Here is a 25907-nt window from a genome sequence, read left to right as displayed (position 1 = left end):
AATAAATCAATCCTCAATAGATTATACATTAGTCCTGTAAAAAAAAATAATTAATACATTATATATTAGTATTTACGTACTAATATAATATATATTATCGATTATTAAGTTTATAATTAATTTTTAACCCAATTTTTGGTAACTAAAATTTAAATGATTGAAATTATTAAATGTTAAATATTTTGTATCTAACCAATTTTATTTTTGTTATTGAAATTAAAAAAGGATGAGTTGTTAATCAATTCTAAATTTAAATTTAGATTTGAGTAAGAAAATAAAAATATTTTAAATTTTATTTCACTAACTATAATTAATTTTAAGATAAGAAATTATTTTGTACATCATATATATTGTAGGATAATATGGTCATTTGCTATTTTTTAATGGTAAATATTGTCAAATAAAATGGTGTAAGAAATTAGAAGGAAATGTATTTACCAGTTCAAGAAATATTAATTTATTTTTTAATAGAATAAATTATATATTGAATAACAAAAATTGTTATTGATTTCTCTTCACACTTATTAATACTCAACGATGGTGTTTCGGTACATTATGTTACCAAAAAATATTAATCGATCTAATAACTTTTGTAATGACATAAGTTTATAAATTTAAAAATTTAAAAATCATTTCATAAAATGTGAAGTTTTAACAAGTAACAATGTTGATTATATTATTTTGACTTCAAAAATGAATACGATACCAATAAATAAAATTGTCCCAGGTAAATTTCAACAAAGATAAAAGTTATATAAATACTGCTATTAATGAGAAAATAATCTATTTTAAAGACAAATACAATTTTTTTCTACGAATTTCCTAATTCGTGAAATCGAGAACTAATCCACCACAATTGATGCTCTATTTATTAAGGATATGTCGTTAACTAATGCATTATTATACACACAAAACGAGATTTAAGTTCTAAATATTTGCTTAAGCGAATAAATAAGATGACATTAAACTAATCTAAATTGAATAAAATAAATATTAATTATTTTTAATATTTTTAAATTATAAAATATTTATAATAATAATTATTATATGTATTTTTTATTTAATTTTTTAATACAAAATTTTTATATAATTTTATATATTATTCTGTGCAGGAGAACATACACTAGTAAAAATTAAAAAGTAGAAAAGTAGTATCTACTTGAACGTCCTAATAAGAAAAGAATAAAGTGATATATATATATATATATATACTCTCATCTAAGATTTTTTTGTTATTTCCTAAATCAAATTCAATAAAAATTGGGAATAGAAATGTGGTATTTTTCTGAGAGAAAAACGTTCCAATTACAGGAGAGGAAAGTGATGGATTTAGGGCCATTTGGATAGGTTTATAAGTGATTTTTTTTAATTTTTAACTTATAAAAATGTATAATATTAATGTCTGGTATAATTTTTAAAATAAAATTGTAACTTTCTAAAAAGCTATTTTGGTACTTAAGGAGAAGTTAAAAAAAATGACTTCTCTCATAATAAAAAGCTTTTTATCACTTTTCTCTTAAAATAAATACTTTTAGAACTAAGAAACCAAATACAAAATAACTTATTTATAAACTACTTTTAATATAAACATTTATTGTTTAAACTATTTCTTCAAAAATAACTTAATTAAATTATTTATCCAAACTGGCCTTAGATCAACTTTGTCTTTGTCGTTTCATTGTATTTCATTATTCTTTTTTATCTTTTATGCTTTTCCTAATTGTTTATTGTTCGTTCTTCTCTATTTTCTTCTTTAGACTCTGTTCCTCTTCGAATTTATACTCCTTTTTTTTTCTTATTTTTTTTTTTATAATTTTGACCGAGTTAGATTTTTAAACTTAAGTTAGGAATTTGAATTAAATTTTTAACAAATTATAAAATAGGACTTATCTCATAAAATACAATAATTTATGATATCTTAATTTAATATTTTATTGATATTAAAATATAAATTAATTTTTAATTATCTTTAAATATATAAAATATTTAAAATATTTTTGTTGTAACAATTAATAATATATATTATTTATAAACTCATTTTAAGAATACATATTGAGAATAAAATTAGACACGATGACACGTGATAATATTTAGGTGTATTTAAATGTGTCCAAAAAACAATTTTTATTTTTTATTAGTATACGGTTGAACATAAACGTATCTGCATGTCGAACACGACAAATAAAAAAAAATATCCGTACTTGATAGATTGTAACTCTATTCCTAATTTTGAAAGGAGAATATTATTCACTCATCCAAGTCTTTCAATTTTTTCACCTTATAACTACGTTGACAAGAAAAGATCACTAAATGTGACAACCAACCTCCCTTCCTCCCCCACATACAATTTCATCATATGTGACATCTTGAAATAGAGTTTATTTACTAAAAATTAAAACACATAATTTCGATCCGTAGCAAGAAGAGGGGGAACTTCATCAATCTTAAAAAATATTCGCTTTCTATTCTAAAACAGAGGTAGCAATAACTACAACAACAATAAAACCTTTTATACTAGCGGTTGGCTATGAATTAAGATTTTGTCTATGCTAGAGAAAGTAGTAGCAAGATCTTAAAAGACTACACAAGAATGTTCTATTTCAGCGACTTTGATTGGTGCCACATACGAAATGATATGATTTTAAAAATTTAGCCCTCAATTTGTGCCAATAGCAAAATCACCAGTTGGATTAAACAAAGTATTGATCATTTTTTTATAAACCACATGACAACAAAGCCAGTTGTCAATAATATAGCGCAGAAAATGTGCAGATTCTTCAACTTGGAGCTGTAATTGATGGAGGATAGAATGAACGGGTTTGGTAAATAGGTTGCTGTCGTACGCAAGAATAAGGGTGCTTGACGAAAGCGTTGAAACAAAGTCATCTCTTGTAAACATGTCAATATGAATTAGTCGAAGTATTTAATTAATTAATTATAATATGAAGTAACTAAAAAACAAGAGAAAAAAAATATTGTTCAGACTCATAAGGAGACAGACAATTAACTGATGAAAATGGTCTACAATAGCTGTGGAGGAATTGGAGTTGTTATACGGTCCTTTGAGGAATTTCCTGAGGTGTTGCTTTTTTTTTTATTGGAATTTAGAGATGTTGAGTTAAGAAATTAACTAAATTAATTTGATGATGACAAACATTATTTTTAGTGGGTTAAATATCTAATTAGTTTTTAATTGAATTTGATTAAGTGATGCATGCCAAAGAAAAATAAAGCAGCAGCCCAATTGGATGGAAAATAAAACCAAAGCTGGTGGGCTACAAAACAATAATAGCCCAAAGGAATCAAAGCAATGAAATCAGATGGGCCAAAAAAATCAAACAGGCTGAATGAATCATAACCGAACCAAACCCGAATTGATCACTCAAAGCTGATCCCTTCAAAGTGCATTGCCCAAAGGCAACGTTCACTTTTTCCTCTTCGGTCAGATCCTAGAGAAAGAGAGAGAAAGCTTAGTTCCTAAGATGTTCACCAAAGAAGAAAGAAAGAGAAGGATTAAGAAAGAAAGGCAGAGGTCAAATCACCCAAATCAAACCACATCAAGCTAAGGCAGAAGTTAAAAGTAACTTATTTCCTCTTGCATGCATATTGCTTTCTTCTCCTCTTTCCAAATTCTCTGCCACTCCAAATTGGGATAAATGAAGAAAGTAATATCTGTTAAGCTCTACTGCAAATCTATGGTCAAATTTGTGTCTTGGGGACCAAGTAGCATTTCAATGGTTCAGATCTGGGTTTACCATTGAAAATATTTTTTTCTTTACTGTCCTGAGGCTTTCGGTCAAGAAAGAAGGTCAGAACCAAAGTTTCTATTTTGAGGATTAACTAGAAAAGGTGATGTGGTAAGTTGGTAGCACGCAGCTCAAGGAGTTGACTTAGGAGAAAGCAACTCAACAACATGCAAGGAGATACAAAAGAAGATTTTTCATAATTCTGAAGCCAAGGAGAGAAAACCAGTGTGTTGAGGTTTATGTTCTGAGAAGAGTTCTCTGAAGAAGTTCATTAACTTGGACAGTCCTTCCTAGTCAAAGGAGCATTCCGCCAGAATGAGGAACTGAATCAGAGGCAAGCAAATCTGGTTTATCACTTAGCAAAGAGGCTATTGAAGCGTTAATCTCCTTCATATTTTACAGATTGTAATTTTCTTTTTAATGTTTATCTTTTTGTAATTTTTTGAGGTAAAAGGAAGAATGAGAGAGCTCAAGTAAAAGTTTAAGAGTGAAAAGAGGCAGAGTGATACACTTGAGTGAAAAGTCTAGAGTGATTTCAGATTTCTTTAGGTTGATTCTGTGTCTTGTATCCTGTACCAGTAAGGTATCCCTTTCTTAGTTGGATGAGCACTAAGAGTGAAGAGTTAGGTAATAGCATAACCAAGTCAAGTTAGGTTAGAACTTGAAAGTGAAAGGATTGTGTCAATCCTGTGGAATTGGTGTATGTAATACTTTAACTATAGTGAAAAGTCCACCACTGTTGTGGTGGGAACTGGATGTAGGTTGCATTGCACAAGGCAACCGAACCATGATATATGATGGTGTCAGCTTCTCTCTTCCCTACTCTGTTCTGATTTCTGATATTCATGAGATAAAATGAAATTGTCTCATAAATTTTTTGCTGCTGAGTTTAAATAGATTCAGACAGAAAGTTTGATTTAAAGGATTATATAGTTAAAGTAAAAGAAGGTCATAGATTCAACCTCCTCTTCTCTAAACCTTCTACAACCTTCAAGAGAAGTCGACGACAAAATTTTCTCTACCTCCATTGTCATCGAGAAGCTCAACAGTGGAGAAAGGGCTTGGGACGGTTTGGTTCACGGCAAAAACAGATCGAATTGGAGTCATTATGGCAACATCACAATAAGTGGAAACAACGAGAAAGAGAAGAGTCATGGTGGTAGCGATAGCGCCAGCGCCAGAAGAGATAGGTCGAGACACCGCCATAGTAATTCCGTGGACGGTTCTAAGGGGGTGTTCAAAGAGATCATGGAGGTTAAGAAAGCAATGCCTCTCGAAAAGCTTGTTGAGCAATGGACCATTGATCCCAAATGCTCTAATTTGTTTATAAACATGATACTCGTTACTTCAATTTTCATTTTGATTTTTCCATTCTTTTTATCTTTTTATTTGATTTTGAGTAGAAGTTTTTGTATCTGCAATTTGTGATTGATCTTAATGTTATTTTTGAACAATTCCTTTTAAAAAACATTTGATTTATGGTATGAATCGTTGAATTTAGTAATGATATTTGATTATTATATTTTTTCTTAATCTTTGGCAGCCATTGTTGACGGCATTTAAGGATATAAACTTGTTGATTGGCCAGTACAAATGATGATCGGAATGAGTTCATATGTTTAAAATCTATATTTATAAAAGAGCCTCAAATTATTACCAATTTCATTATTTATCTTAATCCTTTAAACACTAAAATATATTTTTACCATCCTAGAAATCTCCATGTATTAAACAAGAAAAATATTAAGAGATCATAAAAATTTATTACTTTTAGTTATCATTTAGTTATTAATTTAATTTTTTTAATCTAATAATCCAACAATATACTTTATCTATACTTTTAAATATTAATGATTCAAATCATAAATAAAAAATTTTGTTGATCCTCTAATATTTCTTGTTAAACAATATCATTTTAGAAAAAAAAAAAAAAAAATATCATTCTGTCTTATCATACATCATATCAGAAGTAAAATCATATAAACATAGATCTCGGACTCGGACGAGTATGACCCTATATAAAACTTAATTTTAAAGTCTTCTTTTTCTTCTAATAAGTAACCATCATACTATTGTTCACACACCAATAACCACAGTTTCCAAAATTTTACACTTGAATCTCCATTATCAATTGTGGCTACTCTATGCATAACTTGTCAAGATCTTTCTCCCGTTTTCCTTAGCTGTTATATTTTGGCAACAATTCCTCTCCTATTGTGTGGAAGTTTTTACTTTCTCCCTCAAGAAGTCGCACAACCTGAGTTACAAGCGTTTCACATGTTGGCAATGTAATATTATTCATACTACATATATAGAAAGAAATCGAATATTATTATTCAAACATATACATCGCTACATCGTCTTTAAACTCTTTGATACATTAATTGTTAATGCTTCTACATATATATGTAACTTTTGAAATATTAATTGGATTCATTTTCTTCTGATAACAATGAGTCATAATATATATATTAAAATTAAATCAAATAAAAAAATTTAAGAAGTAACATAGGCTACTATAATTTCAAAATTAAACTGGTGTTATAGTTAATTAATAAAATATATTTCATGTATATTAAAAAGATCATTCTAATATGATGATATTATAGTAATTATCGTAACTATGATATTTTAAAAAGTGTTGTTAAAATTAAAATAATATTTTTTATTATTAAACAACATTTTTTACAAAATATTGCTTAAAAAATATTACTAAAATATAAAAAAATATAATTTTAATTTTAACAACACTTAAATTAGTCATTATAACTACTATAGTATAATTATAGTAGAATTTACCAAACTAAAATTCAGTTTTTATTATATATTTATACATATTTATTTACATATTATTTTCTTAACTACTAAACCAATAAAATAATTAAATTTGCAATAAAGGAATAATCAAACTTGTTTATAAAAGAAAAATAAAATTTTTTTATAAAGTACCGAATATATATTTTTACACGTAACGACTGATTGATGATTAAATTTTAGTGTATTTGTTCATGATTGTTAATCACTAAAAACCTAGCAACATTTCTAGCATATAATGTATTAATAAACTTTATGAAAAACAAAAGCAAAGACAAATCTAATTATCTAAGTGAAGTTTAAAACGACTTTTTATTATATGTAATTTATTAAAAAGTATTTTTTTATTTTTAAACTTTGAATTAAATAGCTTTTAATTAAAATATAAAAAAAATATTATTTTGGTCTTTAATATTTAGACTAAATTCTAATTTGATTCTTAATATTTTAACGTCTTATTTATTTTCTAAAAGTTTTAAACAAGTTCAATATGGATCTACGGTTAAATTTGACACTATTAGTTATTAAAATGAGTGAGTGGACATTAATAACATTATTAGTGAAATTATATATTTTTTTTGTGTTAAAAAAATATAACTAAAATCTTCTTGTAATACTTCTTCTCTTCAATTTTTTTTCTGTATAGAACTACATATTCTAACAATCAATCGCCAACGCTTCAAAATTAAAAGAAAAATTTATATATTAGTAACCGTTAGTGAATTAATTTTACTTACAAAATAAAATCGAATACTATTGACTCTTTAATATGTAAATTATTTATATCAAATTTAATAATGAGATAATATTAAACTCGTTTAAAACTTTTTTAGAATTAAAATAAAATATTTAAAAATTTTTGAAACTAAAATAAAATTTTTAAAACATGTAAAAACTTAAATTAAGATTTAACCTAAATATGAGAGTGTAATACTTTACCCTATAAAATAAGTAAAGTAAGGTAGCGTTTGGTGGAGAGACAGAGACTGAAAGACTGAGACTGAGAGACAGGGATTAAGAGACAGAGACAAAAATAAATCTCAATATTCTGTTTGGTGCAAAGTGGGAGACAGAAATTAAAACAAGAATGAAATTCTAATTTAATTTGTACAAAATGTAAAATTGGAATTAATTAATTGAAATGAGGGTATTTTAGGTATAAAATGTTATTAAAGTTTCAGTCTCTATCTCTAAAAATTTCAGTCGCCTGTGTCCTTACTTTTTGGAAGTACTGAAATACTGAAATTTTAGAGACAGAAACAGAAATTTTAGTACAAATTTCTGAGCCAACAAACATGATACTGAATCAGTCTCTGGGTCTCTGTCCTAATACTTCAAAACAAACGCTATCTAATAGACACATTGAGATTCGATAGTACCTCTCCCATTGAAGGACGCTCATCAGGCTCTATTTGGACGCAGAAGAATGCGGTTTTGGCCATGAGGTATAGTTGATACGTGTCATATGAATTCCCAAGACGAGTGTCAATCAGTTCGTGTAAAGCCAACGACTCAATGATTGGCATAGCCTACAAGCTCCCGTTCAGTCTTAATTAATTCGTTTGTGTGAATTTTGTTCATACATAATTAAATGTATTTAGAAGAGAAGATACCCATTGTCTGAGAGATTGTTGTTCTGGATTGCGGAAATTGGAGACCTTGTGTCCTGAAATCAGTTGTAACAAAACGATGCCAAATGCATACACATCTGTTCGCTCAGAAACTACACCGGTTTCAGCATACTCTGGAGATAGGTATCTACATAAAAAAAAAAAAAAAAATTAAAAGGATAAAGAAAGAGATGAAAAGAAATGCAACTTTATTTCAAATCTTTTTTCTTTCACTCTTTTTATAATGAATAATGTTATAAAATTATTATTATAGCAGTCAATTTTTATCAATACTATAACAAATTACTAAATAAATCTAATATAAAGTTTTTGTTGAGTTTTAATTTTGGATATTTTTTGAATTAAATTTTACATATTTTTATTTTTAATAATTTCAGATTTTTTTTATGTTGAGTAACGATTGCAATATTAACCGCAATGTTGATTCTTAATACTTTTTTGAAGAGTGTTAGGGATCAATAAATTTTATGATTTGTAGTCATTAATTAATTATTATTAATATTTTTAATAATATGAGATTTCATCTCATAATATAAGATTACTCACTTTTTTTTATCCATTAAATAATGACCAAATTTCAATAAAAGTATTACCCTAAACTTTCTCACGTTTCTCTCCCATCAAATACTTGAATGTCTTAAACTCACAATCCCACCTTTATTCAGAAAGTCAAAAGGTTTGAAAAAATCCTCACCCTATTGTGCCCATTATCCTGGTGTGCATAGTACCGTCACCGTTCCTCCATTTGGCAAGGCCAAAGTCAGCTAGCTGCATTTGTAACACATCACTTAATTGAAAGAAAATTTGCTAACGCTAATAATGACTTGGTTCGTATATATAACACTATTCAGCAAATTAAACATCTTTTGTTTAAGCACCAAAATATCTACTATACATCACTCAACAAAAGTTACAATGGAGGATAATTTAAAGTTTTCAATTCATCTAGAACCGGGAAATCAACTTGAGAAAACCATGAAAATAATTCAGCATATACCAGCGAGCAAATAAATTTATTTTTAGCACGAACAATGTTGAAAGGTGAAAATTCACCGTGATATAAAGATGATATTTGAAAATCATAAGTTGATTTGATAAATTTGACTAAATCATTATTTAATAGTTTTAATTTTAGATAAAATTTGAGGGTCAATAATTTGAATTTATATTGGTGTTATACATACAATATAGCAGCTTTAGTGTTATGCATACAATAATTTGAATTTGTATTGGTCAATAATTTAAAATATAGCAGCTTTAGTTTAACTCTAACATTATATTTTTAATCAATATTTTTAAGTATCATTAATCGTTGATTAAAAATAATAAATATTATACTAATTCTTTAACATTGCTCAATGCTAAATTGATAGTAACACATAGCAAAAAGTGTAAGATATCCAAAGTGTGAACCGAGTAGAGCCACATGAATGATTTTATAGGTAAAAGTTTGATGCACTATACATGAACATTTTGTTGAGAGAGAATCAAGGAAATTGTTCCAGTTTAGTTTACCGTACCATGGGAACATAATCATGAGTAAGAAGTATATTGCATGGTCGCAAGTCGCGATGAATAATAGGACCTCCACGGCATTCCTCATGCAGAAAACGCAATCCCTTTGCGGTTCCAATCGCAATTTCATACCTTTGTTGCCACTCCAGAAGGGGAGCACTTTTGTCTTCAAAAAAATGGTTTCCCAGAAATTCATATAATTACAAATCTGGTTCTTAAGAAAATAGAATAAATATATATAATAGGTGAATTTTAATATGTTTATACTATGACTATACAAGTATTATAAAATTAAGGTCATATTTTTTTTGTATTTAGTAATATTTTTTTAATAATATTTTAAAAAATATTGTTAAATAATAAAAAAACGTTATTAACCATCATAATATAAACATATTAGAATGAGTCGTAGACTCATACATATATATTGTGTATATATATATATATATATGTAGTTGCTCCTAGTGTTATCTGACATGGCAAGTTAATTAACAAGTTAACCGGTTAGTTATTGTAGTTAGTTAAGTTAGATTTCTAACTACAAATATATTACTAACTATCTAACCTCCTAACAAACTTCCCAGTTAGATAACACCAAGAGAATAAAAACATAAGATAAAACAAACCAATAAAAAACTATAAACACTTACCAAATAAATGCCAACCAAGAGACCTATTGCAGATATACTCGTATATAAGAATATTTCGGTTTTCTTTGCAATAAAAACCCAATAGCATAACTATATTCTTGTGGCGAGCGAAGCTTAAGACATAGACCTCGGAATGAAACTCCGAAAAGCCTTGTGAGCTTTCCTCTTTCCTTACCTTTGCTGCAATTTGCTGTCCATCTTTAAGAACACCCTTGTAAACATGACCATATCCACCTTCACCTATTAGGTTATCCTTTGAAAAATCATTTGTTGCTTGCTGTATTTCAGAATAGGTAAACCTCGTCAACTCATTGACAGACAATTCGGTCCTTATCTTGCATCCAGAACAAAGAAGTGGTGGTGTAGAGCCTCCTTGCTTTTGGCCAACATGAGAGTTATCGGTATGCTTATGTTCTCCTTTCATGCTTACGCCTGGAAGATAGAGATAGTGTGTGAAGTAATACTTATTGTCAAGGAGTCTGTTATCTCAAAAGTTTAAGCTGATAAGAAAAAGCACACGAATGATTATATTTCTAATATGCTCCTTCACACAAGAACCTCTTTTGTAGGGCTGACAATGGGTAGGGTAGGTAGGCCCTAATCCTACCCGTGTTGAAAATTTCATTAAAACTCTATCTTATTCGCAGGTTGAGGATCTCTCAACTCTAACCCTATTCTCACCCTAAAATTCTAAACTCTACTCTATCCTAATCTCTCAATTGAGTGAATTTTGTATAGACTTTATTTTTTTTAATTTGTCTTATACTATTCTTTTTCTTTTTTAGGAGATAATAAGGATCGAACTCCGACCTTTTGATTGTTGAAACTTTGATACTATACTACATGATATTACTTCTCCTATAAACTTAAGCTGATAAAAAAATAGATAGTTATATCTCTAACACACTTATAAAAAGCATACTTATGCAACTAAGAATTCAAACAAGTTCCCTAACCTGATCTTTCATGCTTAGAAGGTCCAGATTCTAGTGAAGAACTCTGCTCCCATACGTCAGCGTTTGAATGCTTTGTATAGCTCTTAATCATGGCAGAGGTATCTGAAGAAGTTAACATATAGGGATAACTTTTGAAAGAGATAATAGATTGTTGTTCAATGTCTTCAATACTTTGGCAATCTGCTAAAGAGACAAACTTGTAAAAGGAATAGACAGGCTTTGTTTCGGTGATTGTTGTAATGTTTGCATGATGGGATCTCCAGATATCCACAGAGAAGTCATCTTTAACCAATCCAACCCTGAATGGTATCCTGTTCAGGTAGAATCTCATGTCGCGCCGAAGGTGCCTGTCCAAATTTGCCAGATTTCATTGAAAACCATTTGGAATAAGGAGCATCCGAAAAGGTGGACGAAATATACTCTTTGGAGGGTAAGTAAAAGATTGAACTAGAAATTTTTATGACACAAATACAAGAGAAGCCTAACATCATAACCAACTTCAAGTGGAATTTGGTTTTGTTAGATTCTTTTCGGAGAGAATTCAATTGATAAAAGAATCTAATAGATCATGCAGAAGAACACGGTCATATCCTTGACCAAACACTACAGCTGAAGACATATATATATCTATAGAAGAAAGGGAAAAAAATAGAAACAATGAAAGTGTTAAAAATGTAAAAAAAAATTAGAGTCCTTTCTATATACAAGGTCATACCTATCAAGTATAATCCATGATACATTGTATCTTGTAACCTCCTGTAAAATAACCTGTCTAAGAGGAAAACCTGCAGTGACTTTAACTTCAACGCTAACCTGGACATAAAACGCAGAGTCAATTACCATAACATAAATAAATAAAAATATTACTGTAATGTAAAAATGCTATATGCAAGAATCGTGTGTTTCTTTCACTCTTCAATCATCCTTTGATACTCTGTACTTCAGAATCCTGTGTTTCTTTCACTCTTCATTTAACTATCTATGACTATGATGATAATAGCATGATATTTGCAAAGCTCTTTTACAATTTATCATACCCCTACACTTTTAAATTCTTCATGACTTGATAAAAGCTCAATTGCATATGCATCGGCTTTCTTTTTAACTTGTTCCTCCATTGCTCGAAAGTTTGTACCAAACATAGACTCGGGGCATGCTATGGTCTGGTACCCCACTGCCATAGAAAGGAACACAAGGGTCACAAAATCAGTAAGACATATTGAAGGAAATGTGTCTCTACTTTGGTAGCTTTCGCTGCTTACACATTTTCACACACACAAGAGTTATAGCTGACGTGAATCAGTGTTATGAAACCTTACAATATCCTTAGCTCAGTTGGTTTAAGAATTCAATGAGAGATGAGATAAAATTTTGTGTAATGATATATGAAATGTAGAGAAATATAATGGAGGAGTAAGATAATCACTAAATCAATATGCATAACCTTAGTCTGTCACGTTCACTAATTAATGTTAGCTAACTAAACTTATCAGCACCCTAGTACTAACTAACTAACTAATATGTATATTGATACTGCCTGTACAAGTGGATTCTAGTACGACTATATTACAGTAGTTATAGTGATTATATAAGTGTTGTTAAAATTAAAGTTATGTTTTTTTATTTTTACATTTTAAAAACATTTTTTTAAGCAATTCATTTTAGAAAACGTTGTTTAATAATAAAAAAGTATTATTTTAATTTTAATAACATTTTTTAAAATACCATTATCTCTGTAACCACCGTAACATAATAATAAGAATGACCATAAAGTCATCTATATATGCTAAAAGTTGGTGTATGTGGAGAACATAACACTCCTGCATAAAGACAGAAAACTGTATATGTGTTACTAATAAATAAGGTAAAGCACTCACTGGGGTTAAGCACCCTATGCAATACACAGAACACAAGCAACCTGTCACCAGCAGAGAGAAGATCGCCCTTTTTTCTTATGTTATCAAGGATTAGCTTAATCTCATTCTCGCTGCGGTCCTTAGTGGCGTCGCATGCAATCACCACATAAGGAGAAGAAGTAGCATAGCAAGAAGAAGAAGAAAAAGAAGAAGAATGAGGGTTCTCCATGTACACTAATATATCTGTGTTTCAATGGAACTCTTGCACCGCACCCTTTTATATGCTGATGATGTTGATTACGATTATGAAAATGACAATGACAATAATGCTTAAATCTTGAATATTGTTTCCAGAGAGGGTGGTGAAAAAGAAGAGTACATAGCATGATATTTTTGGTATTGAATTGTTTTAGAATGAGTGATTGTCCAATAATCCCAGGACACACAAGCTAAGCTTATTCTTTGGGTATCAAAAACAATGATAATAACCATCTTAGGCTAAATGTGTGGGATGATCAGTAAGTGCAGCCTGTGAAGAAAACAAGAAATAATATGCTTCAGGATATTCTTTTGTACGGAAACATGACTCTGGAGTCTGGAAGGTGCTTAGGTTGCCGCCTTGTACAGTGCTAAAACATAAGGAAGAGTACGAGGTACGTGAAGACGCAAGCTTGGCTGTACCTTCTCTAAAATGCTCCCAAGAGATACTGATTCCTTTTCTATTTCAACCAATTTTTAATAAATTTAATTTTAATATATTATTATAATATATTTAATTATTATTGGAAAATTGAATTGAGTCATTGTAGTTAATATTAACTATTGCTTTAATTTTAATTTGAAAAAGCAAATAAATAAATTAATTGCACTACTAAAATTATTTTACAAAACAAATTCAAAAAATTAATTATATTATAAGGCAACTCAATCAACCTCTTTTATTTTCAATTTTAAAATCTGAACAATTAAGGTAGTGGAGTCTTTTTTTCAATGGACTTGTTTTTTTAAGGTTCTGAAAACTGGATCGATTATCGAATTGTTCTAATCATTGATTCACTAGTTTATTACTCCAACTAATCCAACCGTGGTTCAATAAAAAAAACTGTTTTAGAATAAAATAATAAATAAATTATAAATAAATTTTTTAAAATATAATTATAGTTTAATATAAATTTTAAAATATCTTCTAAATTTAAAACACTATATAAAATGTCATTAACTAACGCCATATGATATAATCAATACAAACTCAAAAGTTAAATAATAAAAAAAAAAATCTAAATATTAAATGATAACATGAAAATTTGTCATCAATCATCAAAATTCGCAAGAACTTATTGCAAATTTGTTTCGGGAGAATCATTTTCATCGTCATTTCCACCCTCTTGAATAGAAGAATCAAGAGATGCAGCATAAAGACCACTACTACAACCGCCACTTTGATATAAATCAGCATCAATATCACCTAATAAAATACACATATTATCATTGTATTAAAAACTAACAACGTTCTAATAAATCATCAGAAAATAAACTATAATACTCACGCAATAAGTCATCCACATTATTAGAAAGATTAGGCTCTTTTTCTACAATCTCTTCCGTCACCCAAAAGTTAACTAAATTGATATTTTCATAATCAATTGGATCATATTGTATATTTTACTTTCTTTTTTCTTTTTCTTTCTTAAAAAATTAAATACAACACATGAAAAATTAATAATTTACAAATTTGTTATCATAAAGATTACATATGAAATACTATGAAATTACATGAAACATATATTACCTGAATTTAAGCCACAAATTATAAGTAACATAAACAATATCATTTAGTCTATTATACTCCAATCTATTTCTTCGTTTTGTATGAATCTGATAGAAAAAGGCTCCAATTCTTTTCATACCCAGAGAAAGTAGATGATTGGCTAAGAATGTGAACAGCTATCTTTTGTAAACATGGAGTAGAACTACTGAACAACTTTCACTATTCATCTACCAATTATAAAACCATAACATATATATTAATAGTTATTAATTAAGAAAATGAAAGCATAAAATAAGTTACTATTAAACTAATATTCTTACCAGGCTTTGATAGAGGATAAATGTCGGTCTAGAATTTCTCAAAGGAATTTCGTTGCAAGCTGGTGCAGAATTTATAACCCACAAACTAACTGGCAAGTGCATTGGGTCGTACCAAGTAGTACCTCAAGTGAATGAGGGTCGATCCCACGAGAATTGATGGATCAAGCAATAATGGTCAAGTGATTTACTTAGTCAGACAAACAGAAAATAGTGTTTGGGTCTCAATTGCATCAAACAGTAATTCAAAGAATCAGAAAAACAGGCAGTAAACAAGTTACGAATAATATATAGAGAAACAGTTAAGGCTTTAGAGATATCTATCTTCCGGATTGACTTTTCTTATAAACTATTTTAATTATGCAAGATTCAATTCATGACAAACTATATATGACTAAACCCTAATTTCTTAGACCTTTTTAGCCTCCTCTAACCTTCATCAACCGCCAATTCCTTGGTCACTTAATTCCAATTAGAGGGTGAAGTTCAATTCTAGTTATATGCCCCAAAAAACCTAATTACCCAAATATAAGAGGATTATATGTCACGTATTCCGTTAAGTCCAGATAATTAAAAATTTAGGAGAAATTGTTTTCAAACTGTTGTTCAAGTAAAGAGCTTTTCCAAGTTATACAAGAACTCAATTAGAACAAGGGTTATACTACCGTTCCACCCAAATTCATAAGATAAAGAACGAAAACAATTCTTGAAATAGAAATCAGTACATGAATTAAAATAGAAAAATAATAGTATCAATCCATACAATAGACAGAGCTCCTAACCTTAACAATGGAGGTTTAGTTGCTCATGGTTCAAAGAGAAAACAAGGATTCTATAAAACTGTAAATTGCGAAATCAGGTAGAAGAGAAGAGATGAGTCTGAATGGCGGATTCTTTTTCCTTTTATATCTAGTCCTAATTAATGTAAAATATATTTTCTAAACTAAATAATATTTTTTTCTAATTATAAATAAAATAAAAGTTTAACCAAAATAAATTAATTGATTCTCGTAGCCTTTGGAATGCATTGGGGACCACTCCTTCATTAACGTCCACGCCGAACTTGAGAATTTCCAAGTTCAGCGTGGAGGAGTCAGTGGCTAAACTTGTGCTTTTCTTGAGTCCACACTGAACTTGAATTAACCCAAGTTCAGTGTGGAGTAATGCGCGTGACTTCCTTTGGTGCGTTGGACTGGCGCTGAACTTGAGAAAGCTCAAGTTCAGCGTGGAGGAGGCAGAGTGTTTTCTTGGAATTCTTCATGTTGACGCCGAACTTGAAGAACTTCAAGTTCGGCGTGGAAGAGGCAGCAACAATTCTTCACTCTCTCCATTCTCTAGTCTTGACTTAAACTCTGTGAAATTCGTCCAAACTGCTATCTGAAATAAACAGAATTACACACAACTCAAAGTAGCATTCATAGTGGCTAAAATATATTAAATCTTGATTGAACTTAGCAATTCAAGTGCAAATTCACTAGAAAAAGATAGAGAAGATGCTCACGCATCACAACACCAAACTTGAATTGTTGCTTGTCCTCAAACAACCAAAATTAGTACATGATCAAGATGTGAATTTGCATGAGAAGCGAGAGTTCAGTTATGCTCATGTCTCTTCTTGAAGTGGGGTTTATCTATTGTAATTCTGAACAATTTTGGCATCTCACTCTTTTTTGAATCAGAGAAATGTCACTGTCATTTGAAATTATAATTCGGATCATATTATGAGTTCTCTGATCTTTATACTTCCGTTTAATCCTTGAACACAGTAGACATCCTTTACTTCTCAATGAATTGGTGCTTTGCACCTTGAGTCTAGCCGTGACTTTAAATGTTCTGTCTCAAGGGTTAATTGACACAAGAACACCACAAGCACTTAACTGGAGAACTCTCTTTAAGTTCTGATTTTTCTTTCAGCTGCTCCCAGACAGTGGTGCTCAAAGTCTTTGGCAGACTCTGCTAAATGCAATTGGCCTCGACTCTAAATGTTTTGTCTCAAGGATTACTTGACACAAGAACACCACAAGCATATGACTAGAAAAACAACTCTTTGAGCTTTTAATCATGTCTGACCTCCCTAGTCATTAATGCTCAGAGCTTTGGACCTTGCTTTTTATTCTTCCTTTACTGTTTCTTTTGCTTCAAAGATCAACTTTCACCAATTTCAGAAAATTTATAATAGTTCTCTAGATTCCTTTTCCTTATACATCAACATTTCTTGATTCAAATTCAAATATGCACGGTTCATGTCATGCATTCAGAATCACAGAAAACACCACCACATTCAAGTAAATAAGACTACTCTTTAATATAAACTCTCTTATGCATTACATTTTTTTCTTCTTTCTTTTCTTTTGATTTCAAACTCAGTGAGCAATATATGAGACACTCTTTCAGAATTAAAATCAAATATCAAAATAAAAAAAAAACAGCAAATTAAACTAGACTTAGGAATTGAAATAATAAATGATCATGCAATAACTAAAACAAAATAGCAGAAAACAGAAACATAACATAGTAAGAATGGGAAGGAATATAGAATGAAAGAAACTCAACCACCTCAATTATCCTAGTGGCCATTTCATTCTTCAGGCTGTGCTCCTCCGTACAGATGATTCGTCTCCCTTTGGTGCCATCAAAATAAACAAAAAATCCACAAGCGAAGCGATAACACCAAATTTAAAAGTTTGCTTGTTCCCAAGTAAAGAAAAACTGAAAACAGGGAGAAACATAAAAAGACGTATGGAGAAGTAAAAACAAATATTAATGCAAGAAAAGAATAAAGTGATAAAAGAACAAGAGAGGTTAAGATAATTAAAAAATATATATATTTATATATTTGTTGTATTATGTTATTGTTTATTTTTTTATTCTTTTATTTTTTATTATTTGATTTATTTATTTTTTTATTTTTATATATATATAGTGATATATATATTTTTTGTTATTTGATTTATTTATTTATATATATATATATATATATATATAAAAGAGAGAGAGGGGGGGGGGGGGGGGCGTTTATATATATATGTATATATAAAGGGTTACGGGTGGGGAGGGTCGTATAATATGTTTATATATATATATATATGACCAAATCAAATTGATTTGGTAAGGAATTGGTGTGGATTGTGTACAGGTTTAAGTAGATGACGAACAATAAGGATTTGGCGCCAAACTTGATGGCAGGAACGTTCGGCGCCGTGATGCATGCAATGGAGCTCTTCTCTCCATGCTGAACTTCGTGTAACCCAAGTTTGGCGTGGACTCTCCTTTTTTCTTTTCTTTCTTTTTTTTTTTTTTGTGTGTACAGCTTCCACGCCAAACTTAAAAGAGGCAAGTTCAGCGCTGATTCTTTTTAAATTTGTACTTTCTTGCGTCGTTTCCTACGTTAAATTTGGAATTTTCCAAGTTCGGCGTGGGCTTTAGCTCACTTGCACGCTATTTACGTCATTCACCACATTGAACTTGTTCAGCGTGGACCTGGTAGAGACCAATTCCTCTTTTATATGCAATATTCGGCGCCGTGTCAACCTGACCGAATCAACCTTTTCAGAGTGGGCAAAAATTTTTTTAAGTGTCCGATTTCTATTCTAAAATTTCTGCATGATCAAAACACACGTAAAACAAAGGAAAAACAGTAAAACTAAATAAAAATCAAATAAATAATAAAACCAATGCAACAGAAAATAAACTAAGGATACGAAAACATTGGGTTGCCTCTCGACAAGCACTTCTTTATCGTCACTAACTTGACGGTCAGCTCCTCTAAGGAGGAGGATCATAGGGGCTCGGCTCTTCACCCCTCACTGTGAATCTTCTCCTTGTGTCCCTGATGAGCGGATAATTTTTACACTTTTTGACATTGTTTTTAGTATGTTTTTAGTAGGATCTAGTTATTTTTAGGGATGTTTTCATTAGTTTTTATGTTAAATTCACATTTCTGGACTTTACTATGAGTTTGTGTGTTTTTCTGTAATTTCAGGTATTTTCTGACTGAAATTGAGGGACTTGAGCAAAAATCAGATTCAGAGGTTGAAGAAGGACTGCTGATGCTGTTGGATTCTGACCTCCCTGCACTCAAAGTGGATTTTCTGGAGCTACAGAACTCAAAATGGCGCGCTTCCAATTGTGTTGGAAAGTAGACATCCAGGGCTTTCCAGCAATATATAATAGTCCATACTTTGGCCAAGAATAGACGACGTAAACTGGCATTCAACGCCAGCTTTCTGCCCAAATCTGGCGTCCAGCGCCAGAAAAGGAGCCAAAACCAGAGTTGAACGCCCAAACTGGCACAAAAGCTGGCGTTCAACTCCAAGAAGGACCTCTACACGTGTAACACTCAAGCTCAGCCCAAGCACACACCAAGTGGGCCCCGGAAGTGGATTTATGCATCAATTACTTACTCATGTAAACCCTAGTAGCTAGTTTATTATAAATAGGACCTTTTACTAGTCTTTTTGACCATCTTTGGACGCCTGGTTCCTAGATCAGAGGGGCTGGCCATTCGGCCATGCCTGGACCTTTCACTTATGTATTTTTAACGGTAGAGTTTCTACACTCCATAGATTAAGGTGTGGAGCTCTGCTGTTCCTCAAAGATTAATGCAAAGTACTACTGTTTTCTATTCAATTCATCTTGTTTCACTTCTAAGATATTCATTCGTTCTTCAATCTGAATGTGATGAACGTGACAATCATCATCATTCCCTATGAACGCGTGCCTGACAACCACTTTCGTTCTACCTTCGACTGAATGAGTGTCTCTTAGATCTCTTAATCAGAATCTTCGTGGCGTAAGCTAGAATGATGGCGGCATTCAAGAGAATCTGGAAGGTCTAAACCTTGTCTGTGGTATTCCGAGTAGGATTCAATGAATGAATGACTGTGACGAGCTCCAAACTCGCGATTGCGGGGCGTTAGTGACAGACGCAAAAGGATAGTAAATCCTATTCCAGCATGATCGAGAACCGACAGATGAATAGCCGTGTCGTGACAGGGTGCGTTGACCATTTTCACTGAGAGGATAAGATGAAGCCATTGACAAGGGTGATGCCTCCAGACGATTAGCCGTGCCGTGACAGGGCATTGGATCATTTTTCCGAGAGATGACCAAAAGTAGCCGTTGACAATGGTGATGTATCACATAAAGCTAGCCATGGAAAGGAGTAAGACTGATTGGATGAAGATAGCAGAAAAGCAGAGGTTCAGAGGAACGAAAGCATCTCCATTCGCTTATCTGAAATTCTCACCAATGAATTACATAAGTATTTCTATCCCTATTATATTAATTATTATTCGAAAACACCATTATCAATTTATATCTGCCTAACTGAGATTTGCAAGGTGACCATAGCTTGCTTCATACCAACAATCTCCGTGGGATTCGACCCTTACTCACGTAAGGTATTACTTGGACGACCCAGTGCACTTGCTGGTTAGTTGTATCGAAGTTGTGAACCATGGTATTGGCACCATGTTCTTGGCGCCATTGCCAGGGAAAGAAAGAGCCATGAATTTTATATAATCAAAGTGTAATCACGATTACGCGTACCAAGTTGCTCACGTTGCCAGGGATTATTTGAGCCTGGACATCACAATTTCGTGCACCAAGTTTTTGGCGCCGTTGCCGGGGATTGTTCGAGTATGGACAACTGACGGTTCATCTTGTTGCTCAGATTAGGTAATTTTCTTTTTATTTTGTTTTCAAAAAAATTTTTCAAAAATCTTTCAAAAATTTCTCCTTTATTTTTGAAAAAAAAATAAAAAAAAATAAAAAATAATAATAATAAAAATATTTTCAAAAATTTTATTCAGAATTTTTAAGAATGAATTCTAGTGTTTCATGAAGCATGTGAAGCCTGGCTGGCTGTAAAGCCATGTCTAAATTCTTGGACTGAGGCTTCCAAACCATCAGCATAAAGGCAAGTTACTTTGATAAGTAATGAGCAGTATATTCTCTTATGTTGCATGTTGAAGCTTGGCTGGCCATTGGCCATGTCTAGTGTTTTGGACCGGAGCTTTCATTGAAAGCTTGGCTGGCTAGTGAGCCATGTCTAATTCCTGGACTGAAGCTTTAGACTAAGAATGCAAGATTCCTGGAATTCATGTTAAAAAATTTGGAATCCTTATTTTTTCTTTTTCATATAATTTTCGAAAAAAAAAATTCAAAAAAATTAGAAAATCATAAAAATCAAAAACATTTTTTGTGTTTCTTGTTTGAGTCATGAGTCATGTCATAAGTTTGGTGTCATTTGCATGTGCATCTTGCATTTTTCGAAAATTTCATGCATTCATGGTGTTCTTCATGATCTTCAAGTTGTTCTTGGTAAGTCTTCTTGTTTGATCTTGATGATTTTTTGTTTTGTGTCTTTTATTGTTTTTCATATGCATTCTTGAATTCTTAGTGTCTAAGCATTAAAGAATTCTAAGTTTGGTATCTTGCATGTTTTCTTTGCATTAAAAATTTTTCAAAAATGTGTTCTTGATGTTCATCATGATCTTCATAGTGTTCTTGGTGTTCATCTTGACATTCATAGCATTCTTGCATGCATCACATGTTTTGATCTAAAAATTTCATGCATTGCATCTTTTTAGTGTTTTTCTCTCTCATCATAAAAATTTTCAAAAATAAAAAAATTATCTTTCCCTTTTTCTCTCATCAAATTCGAAAATTTGGATTGACTTTTTCAAAAATTTTTAAAATCAAGTTGTTTCTTATGAGTCAAATCAAATTTTCAATTTGAAAATCTTATCTTTTTCAAAATCTTTTTCAAAAATAAAATCTTTTTCAAAATTCTTAGTTATTTTCGAAAGTTCCAAAAATATTTTTCAAAAATCTTTTTCTTATTTTTATATCAAATTTTCGAAAATAACATAATCAATTAATGTTTTGATTCAAAAATTTGAAGTTTGTTACTTGCTTGATAAGAAAGATTCAAACTTTAAGTTCTAGAATCATATCTTGTGATTTCTTATGAATCAAGTCATTAATTGAGATTTTAAAAATCAAATCTTTTTCAAAACTAATTTCTAAAATATCTTCTTATCTTACCTTTTTTCAAAAAGTTGGTTTCAAAATATCTTTTCTAACCTCCTAACTTCTTATCTTTTCAAAATTTGTTTCAACTAACTAACTAACTTTTTGTTTGTTTCTTATCTTTTTCAAAACCACCTAACTAACTCTCTCTCTCTCATTTTCGAAAATATCTTCCCCCTTTTTCAAAATTTCTTTTTAATTTATTAATTATTTTAATTTTTAAATCTTAATTTTCGAAAATTACTAACATTTTTCAAAAACTATTTTCAAAAATCACTAACTCTTTTTCAAAAATATTTTTCGAAAATTCCTTCTCTCTCATCTTATTCTATTTATTTATTCATCTACTAACATCTCATCTCACATCTCAACCCTCCTCACAGTTGTGTTTCTTCCATTATATTACATTCTTTGTCTCCCCCTCTTCTTCCACTCACAAAGGGATCCCTATACTGTGGTATAAAGGATCCATATTATTATTATTATTTTTCTGTGCCCTCTTCTTTGTCATATGAGCAGGAGCAAGGATAACAACATTCTTGTGGAAGCAGATCCAGAACCTGAAAGGACTCTGAAGAGAAAATTAAGAGAAGCTAAATTACAACAATCCAGAGATAATCTTTCAGAAATTTTTGAACAGGAAGAGGAGATGGCAGCCGAAAATAATAATAATGCAAGGAGGATGCTTGGTGACTTTACTGCACCTAATTCCAATTTACATGGAAGAAGCATCTCCATTCCTGCCATTGGAGCAAACAACTTTGAGCTGAAACCTCAATTAGTTTCTCTGATGCAGCAGAACTGCAAGTTTCATGGACTTCCATCTGAAGATCCTTTTCAGTTCTTAACTGAATTCTTGCAGATATGTGATACTGTTAAGACTAATGGAGTAGATCCTGAAGTCTACAGGCTCATGCTTTTCCCTTTTGCTGTAAGAGACAGAGCTAGATTATGGTTGGATTCTCAACCCAAAGACAGCCTGAACTCTTGGGATAAGCTGGTCACGGCTTTCTTAGCCAAGTACTTTCCTCCTCAAAAGCTGAGCAAGCTTAGAGCTGATGTTCAAACCTTCAGACAGAAAGAAGGTGAATCCCTCTATGAAGCTTGGAAAAGATACAAACAGTTGACCAAAAAGTGTCATTCTAACATGCTTTCAGAATGGACCATCCTGGATATATTCTATGATGGTTTATCTGAGCTATCAAAGATGTCACTGGACACTTCTGCAGGTGGATCCATTTATACGCTTTTTGACATTGTTTTTAGTATGTTTTTAGTAGGATCTAGTTATTTTTAGGGATGTTTTCATTAGTTTTTATGTTAAATTCACATTTCTGGACTTTACTATGAGTTTGTGTGTTTTTCTGTGATTTCAGGTATTTTCTGACTGAAATTGAGGGACTTGAGCAAAAATCAGATTCAGAGGTTGAAGAAGGACTGCTGATGCTGTTGGATTCTGACCTCCCTGCACTCAAAGTGGATTTTCTGGAGCTACAGAACTCAAAATGGCGCGCTTCCAATTGTGTTAAAAAGTAGACATCCAGGGCTTTCCAGAAATATATAATAGTTTATACTTTGGCCAAGAATAGACGACGTAAACTGGCATTCAACGCCAGCTTTTTGCCCAAATCTGGCGTCCAGCGCCAGAAAAGGAGCCAAAACCAGAGTTGAACGCCCAAACTGGCACAAAAGCTGGCGTTCAACTCCAAGAAGGACCTCTACACGTGTAACACTCAAGCTCAGCCCAAGCACACACCAAGTGGGCTCCGGAAGTGGATTTATGCATCAATTACTTACTCATCTAAACCCTAGTAGCTAGTTTATTATAAATAGGACCTTTTACTAGTCTTTTTGACCATCTTTGGACGCCTGGTTCCTAGATCAGAGGGGCTGGCCATTCGGCCATGCCTGGACCTTTCACTTATGTATTTTTAACGGTAGAGTTTCTACACTCCATAGATTAAGGTGTGGAGCTCTGCTGTTCCTCAAAGATTAATGCAAAGTACTACTGTTTTCTATTCAATTCATCTTGTTTCACTTCTAAGATATTCATTTGTACTTCAATCTGAATGTGATGAACGTGACAATCATCATCATTCCCTATGAACGCGTGCCTGACAACCACTCCCGTTCTACCTTCGACTGAATGAGTATCTCTTAGATCTCTTAATCAGAATCTTCGTGGCGTAAGCTAGAATGATGGCGGCATTCAAGAGAATCCGGAAGGTCTAAACCTTGTTTGTGGTATTCCGAGTAGGATTCAATGAATGAATGACTGTGACGAGCTCCAAACTCACGATTGCGGGGCGTTAGTGACAGACGCAAAAGGATAGTAAATCCTATTCCAGCATGATCGAGAACCGACAGATGAATAGCCGTGCCGTGACAGGGTGTGTTGACCATTTTCACTGAGAGGATAAGATGAAGCCATTGACAAGGGTGATGCCTCCAGACGATTAGCCGTGCCGTGACAGGGACATTGGATCATTTCCCCGAGAGATGACCGAAAGTAGCCGTTGACAATGGTGATGTATCACATAAAGCCAGCCATGGAAAGGAGTAAGACTGATTGGATGAAGATAGCAGGAAAGCAGAGGTTCAGAGGAACGAAAGTATCTCCATTCGCTTATCTGAAATTCTCACCAATGAATTACATAAGTATTTCTATCCCTATTATATTAATTATTATTCGAAAACACCATTATCAATTTATATCTGCCTAATTGAGATTTGCAAGGTGACCATAGCTTGCTTCATACCAACAATCTCCGTGGGATTCGACCCTTACTCACGTAAGGTATTACTTGGACGACCCAGTGCACTTGCTGGTTAGTTGTATCGAAGTTGTGAACCATGGTATTGGCACCATGTTCTTGGCGCCATTGCCAGGGAAAGAAAGAGCCATGAATTTTATATAATCAAAGTGTAATCACGATTAGTTGCTCACGTTGCCAGGGATTGTTTGAGCCTGGACATCACAATTTCGTGCACCAGTCCCCATAAAGTAGCTCAATATGCTCCAAAGAGAGGATTCTGTTTACTGTATAAGTCAACATTGGATTGCTAGTCGATCAACACCACCTTCATTCCTGGAGAGAAGTCTTCAATGAGAATCTTTTTGTTTCTCCATCCCATGGGTACTTTCTTCTTTTTGGGAACCTCCGCCTTGGTGGATGATGCATTCCCAACACCAAACTTAGGTTTGATGTCAGGAGGAATTTTATTGATTGTTACCAAAGGGGGTTTGAGCTACAGATTCTGCTGTGCATCATCAGGGAGTTCTTGAAGGTTTGGATTAATAAGCTCAGTCTGCATGCACCTTTCTTCTTCACCTGCTGTATATCTTTGAAGACATGAAAGACCAGTTGCTCATTATGCACTCTAAGCACTAATTCACCCACTTCTACATCAATTAGAGCTCTCCCAGTGGCTAGGAATGACCTTCCTAGAATTATAGAGGCATTCTTATCCTCCCCCATGTCAAGAATCACAAAATCTGTTGGGAGGAAGAACTTACCCACTTTGACCAAGATATTCTCTACTAATCCATATGCAGGCTTTATAGATTTGTCTGCCATCTGTAATGCTATCCTTGTGGGTTGTGCCTCTTAGATTTGCA

General features: G+C 31.8%; 1 protein-coding gene across 1 annotated transcript; it reads right to left on the bottom strand.

Annotated features, from left to right (window-relative positions):
- Positions 1–5637: 5637 nt before the first annotated feature.
- LOC107611289 (proline-rich receptor-like protein kinase PERK13) lies at positions 5638–13397 on the bottom strand. The gene is made up of 10 exons (XM_088495710.1): positions 13190–13397; positions 12350–12486; positions 12028–12125; positions 11313–11659; positions 10357–10788; positions 9712–9872; positions 8886–8959; positions 8174–8318; positions 7922–8089; positions 5638–6003 (listed from the first exon to the last, which is right to left on the bottom strand). Exons 1-10 carry the CDS (start codon positions 13395–13397, stop codon positions 5926–5928), a joined length of 1848 nt encoding a protein of 615 aa, XP_088351836.1. The 3' UTR covers positions 5638–5925.
- Between the last annotated feature and the right edge of the window lie 12510 nt (positions 13398–25907).

Source organism: Arachis ipaensis, chromosome B8 (assembly GCF_059453495.1).
Source record: "Arachis ipaensis isolate K30076 ecotype BB chromosome B8, ASM5945349v1, whole genome shotgun sequence".
Classification (NCBI taxonomy): Eukaryota; Viridiplantae; Streptophyta; class Magnoliopsida; order Fabales; family Fabaceae; genus Arachis; species Arachis ipaensis.
Note: the sequence above shows the minus strand (reverse complement) of the source record. Positions and strands in the feature narration are given on the sequence as shown.

Bases quoted from the DNA above. Each gene is read 5' to 3' on its own strand.
- LOC107611289 (XM_088495710.1), bottom strand. From the start codon at position 13,397: ATGGAGAACCCTCATTCTTCTTCTTTTTCTTCTTCTTCTTGCTATGCT. The intron at 9,873-10,356 runs GTAAGTGTTTAT...ATTTTTTTGAAG, and splicing joins TCTTGGTTGGCATTTATTTG to ACAAAAGTGCTCCCCTTCTG. The intron at 8,960-9,711 runs GTACGGTAAACT...TTACAAATGCAG, and splicing joins CTCATGATTATGTTCCCATG to CTAGCTGACTTTGGCCTTGC.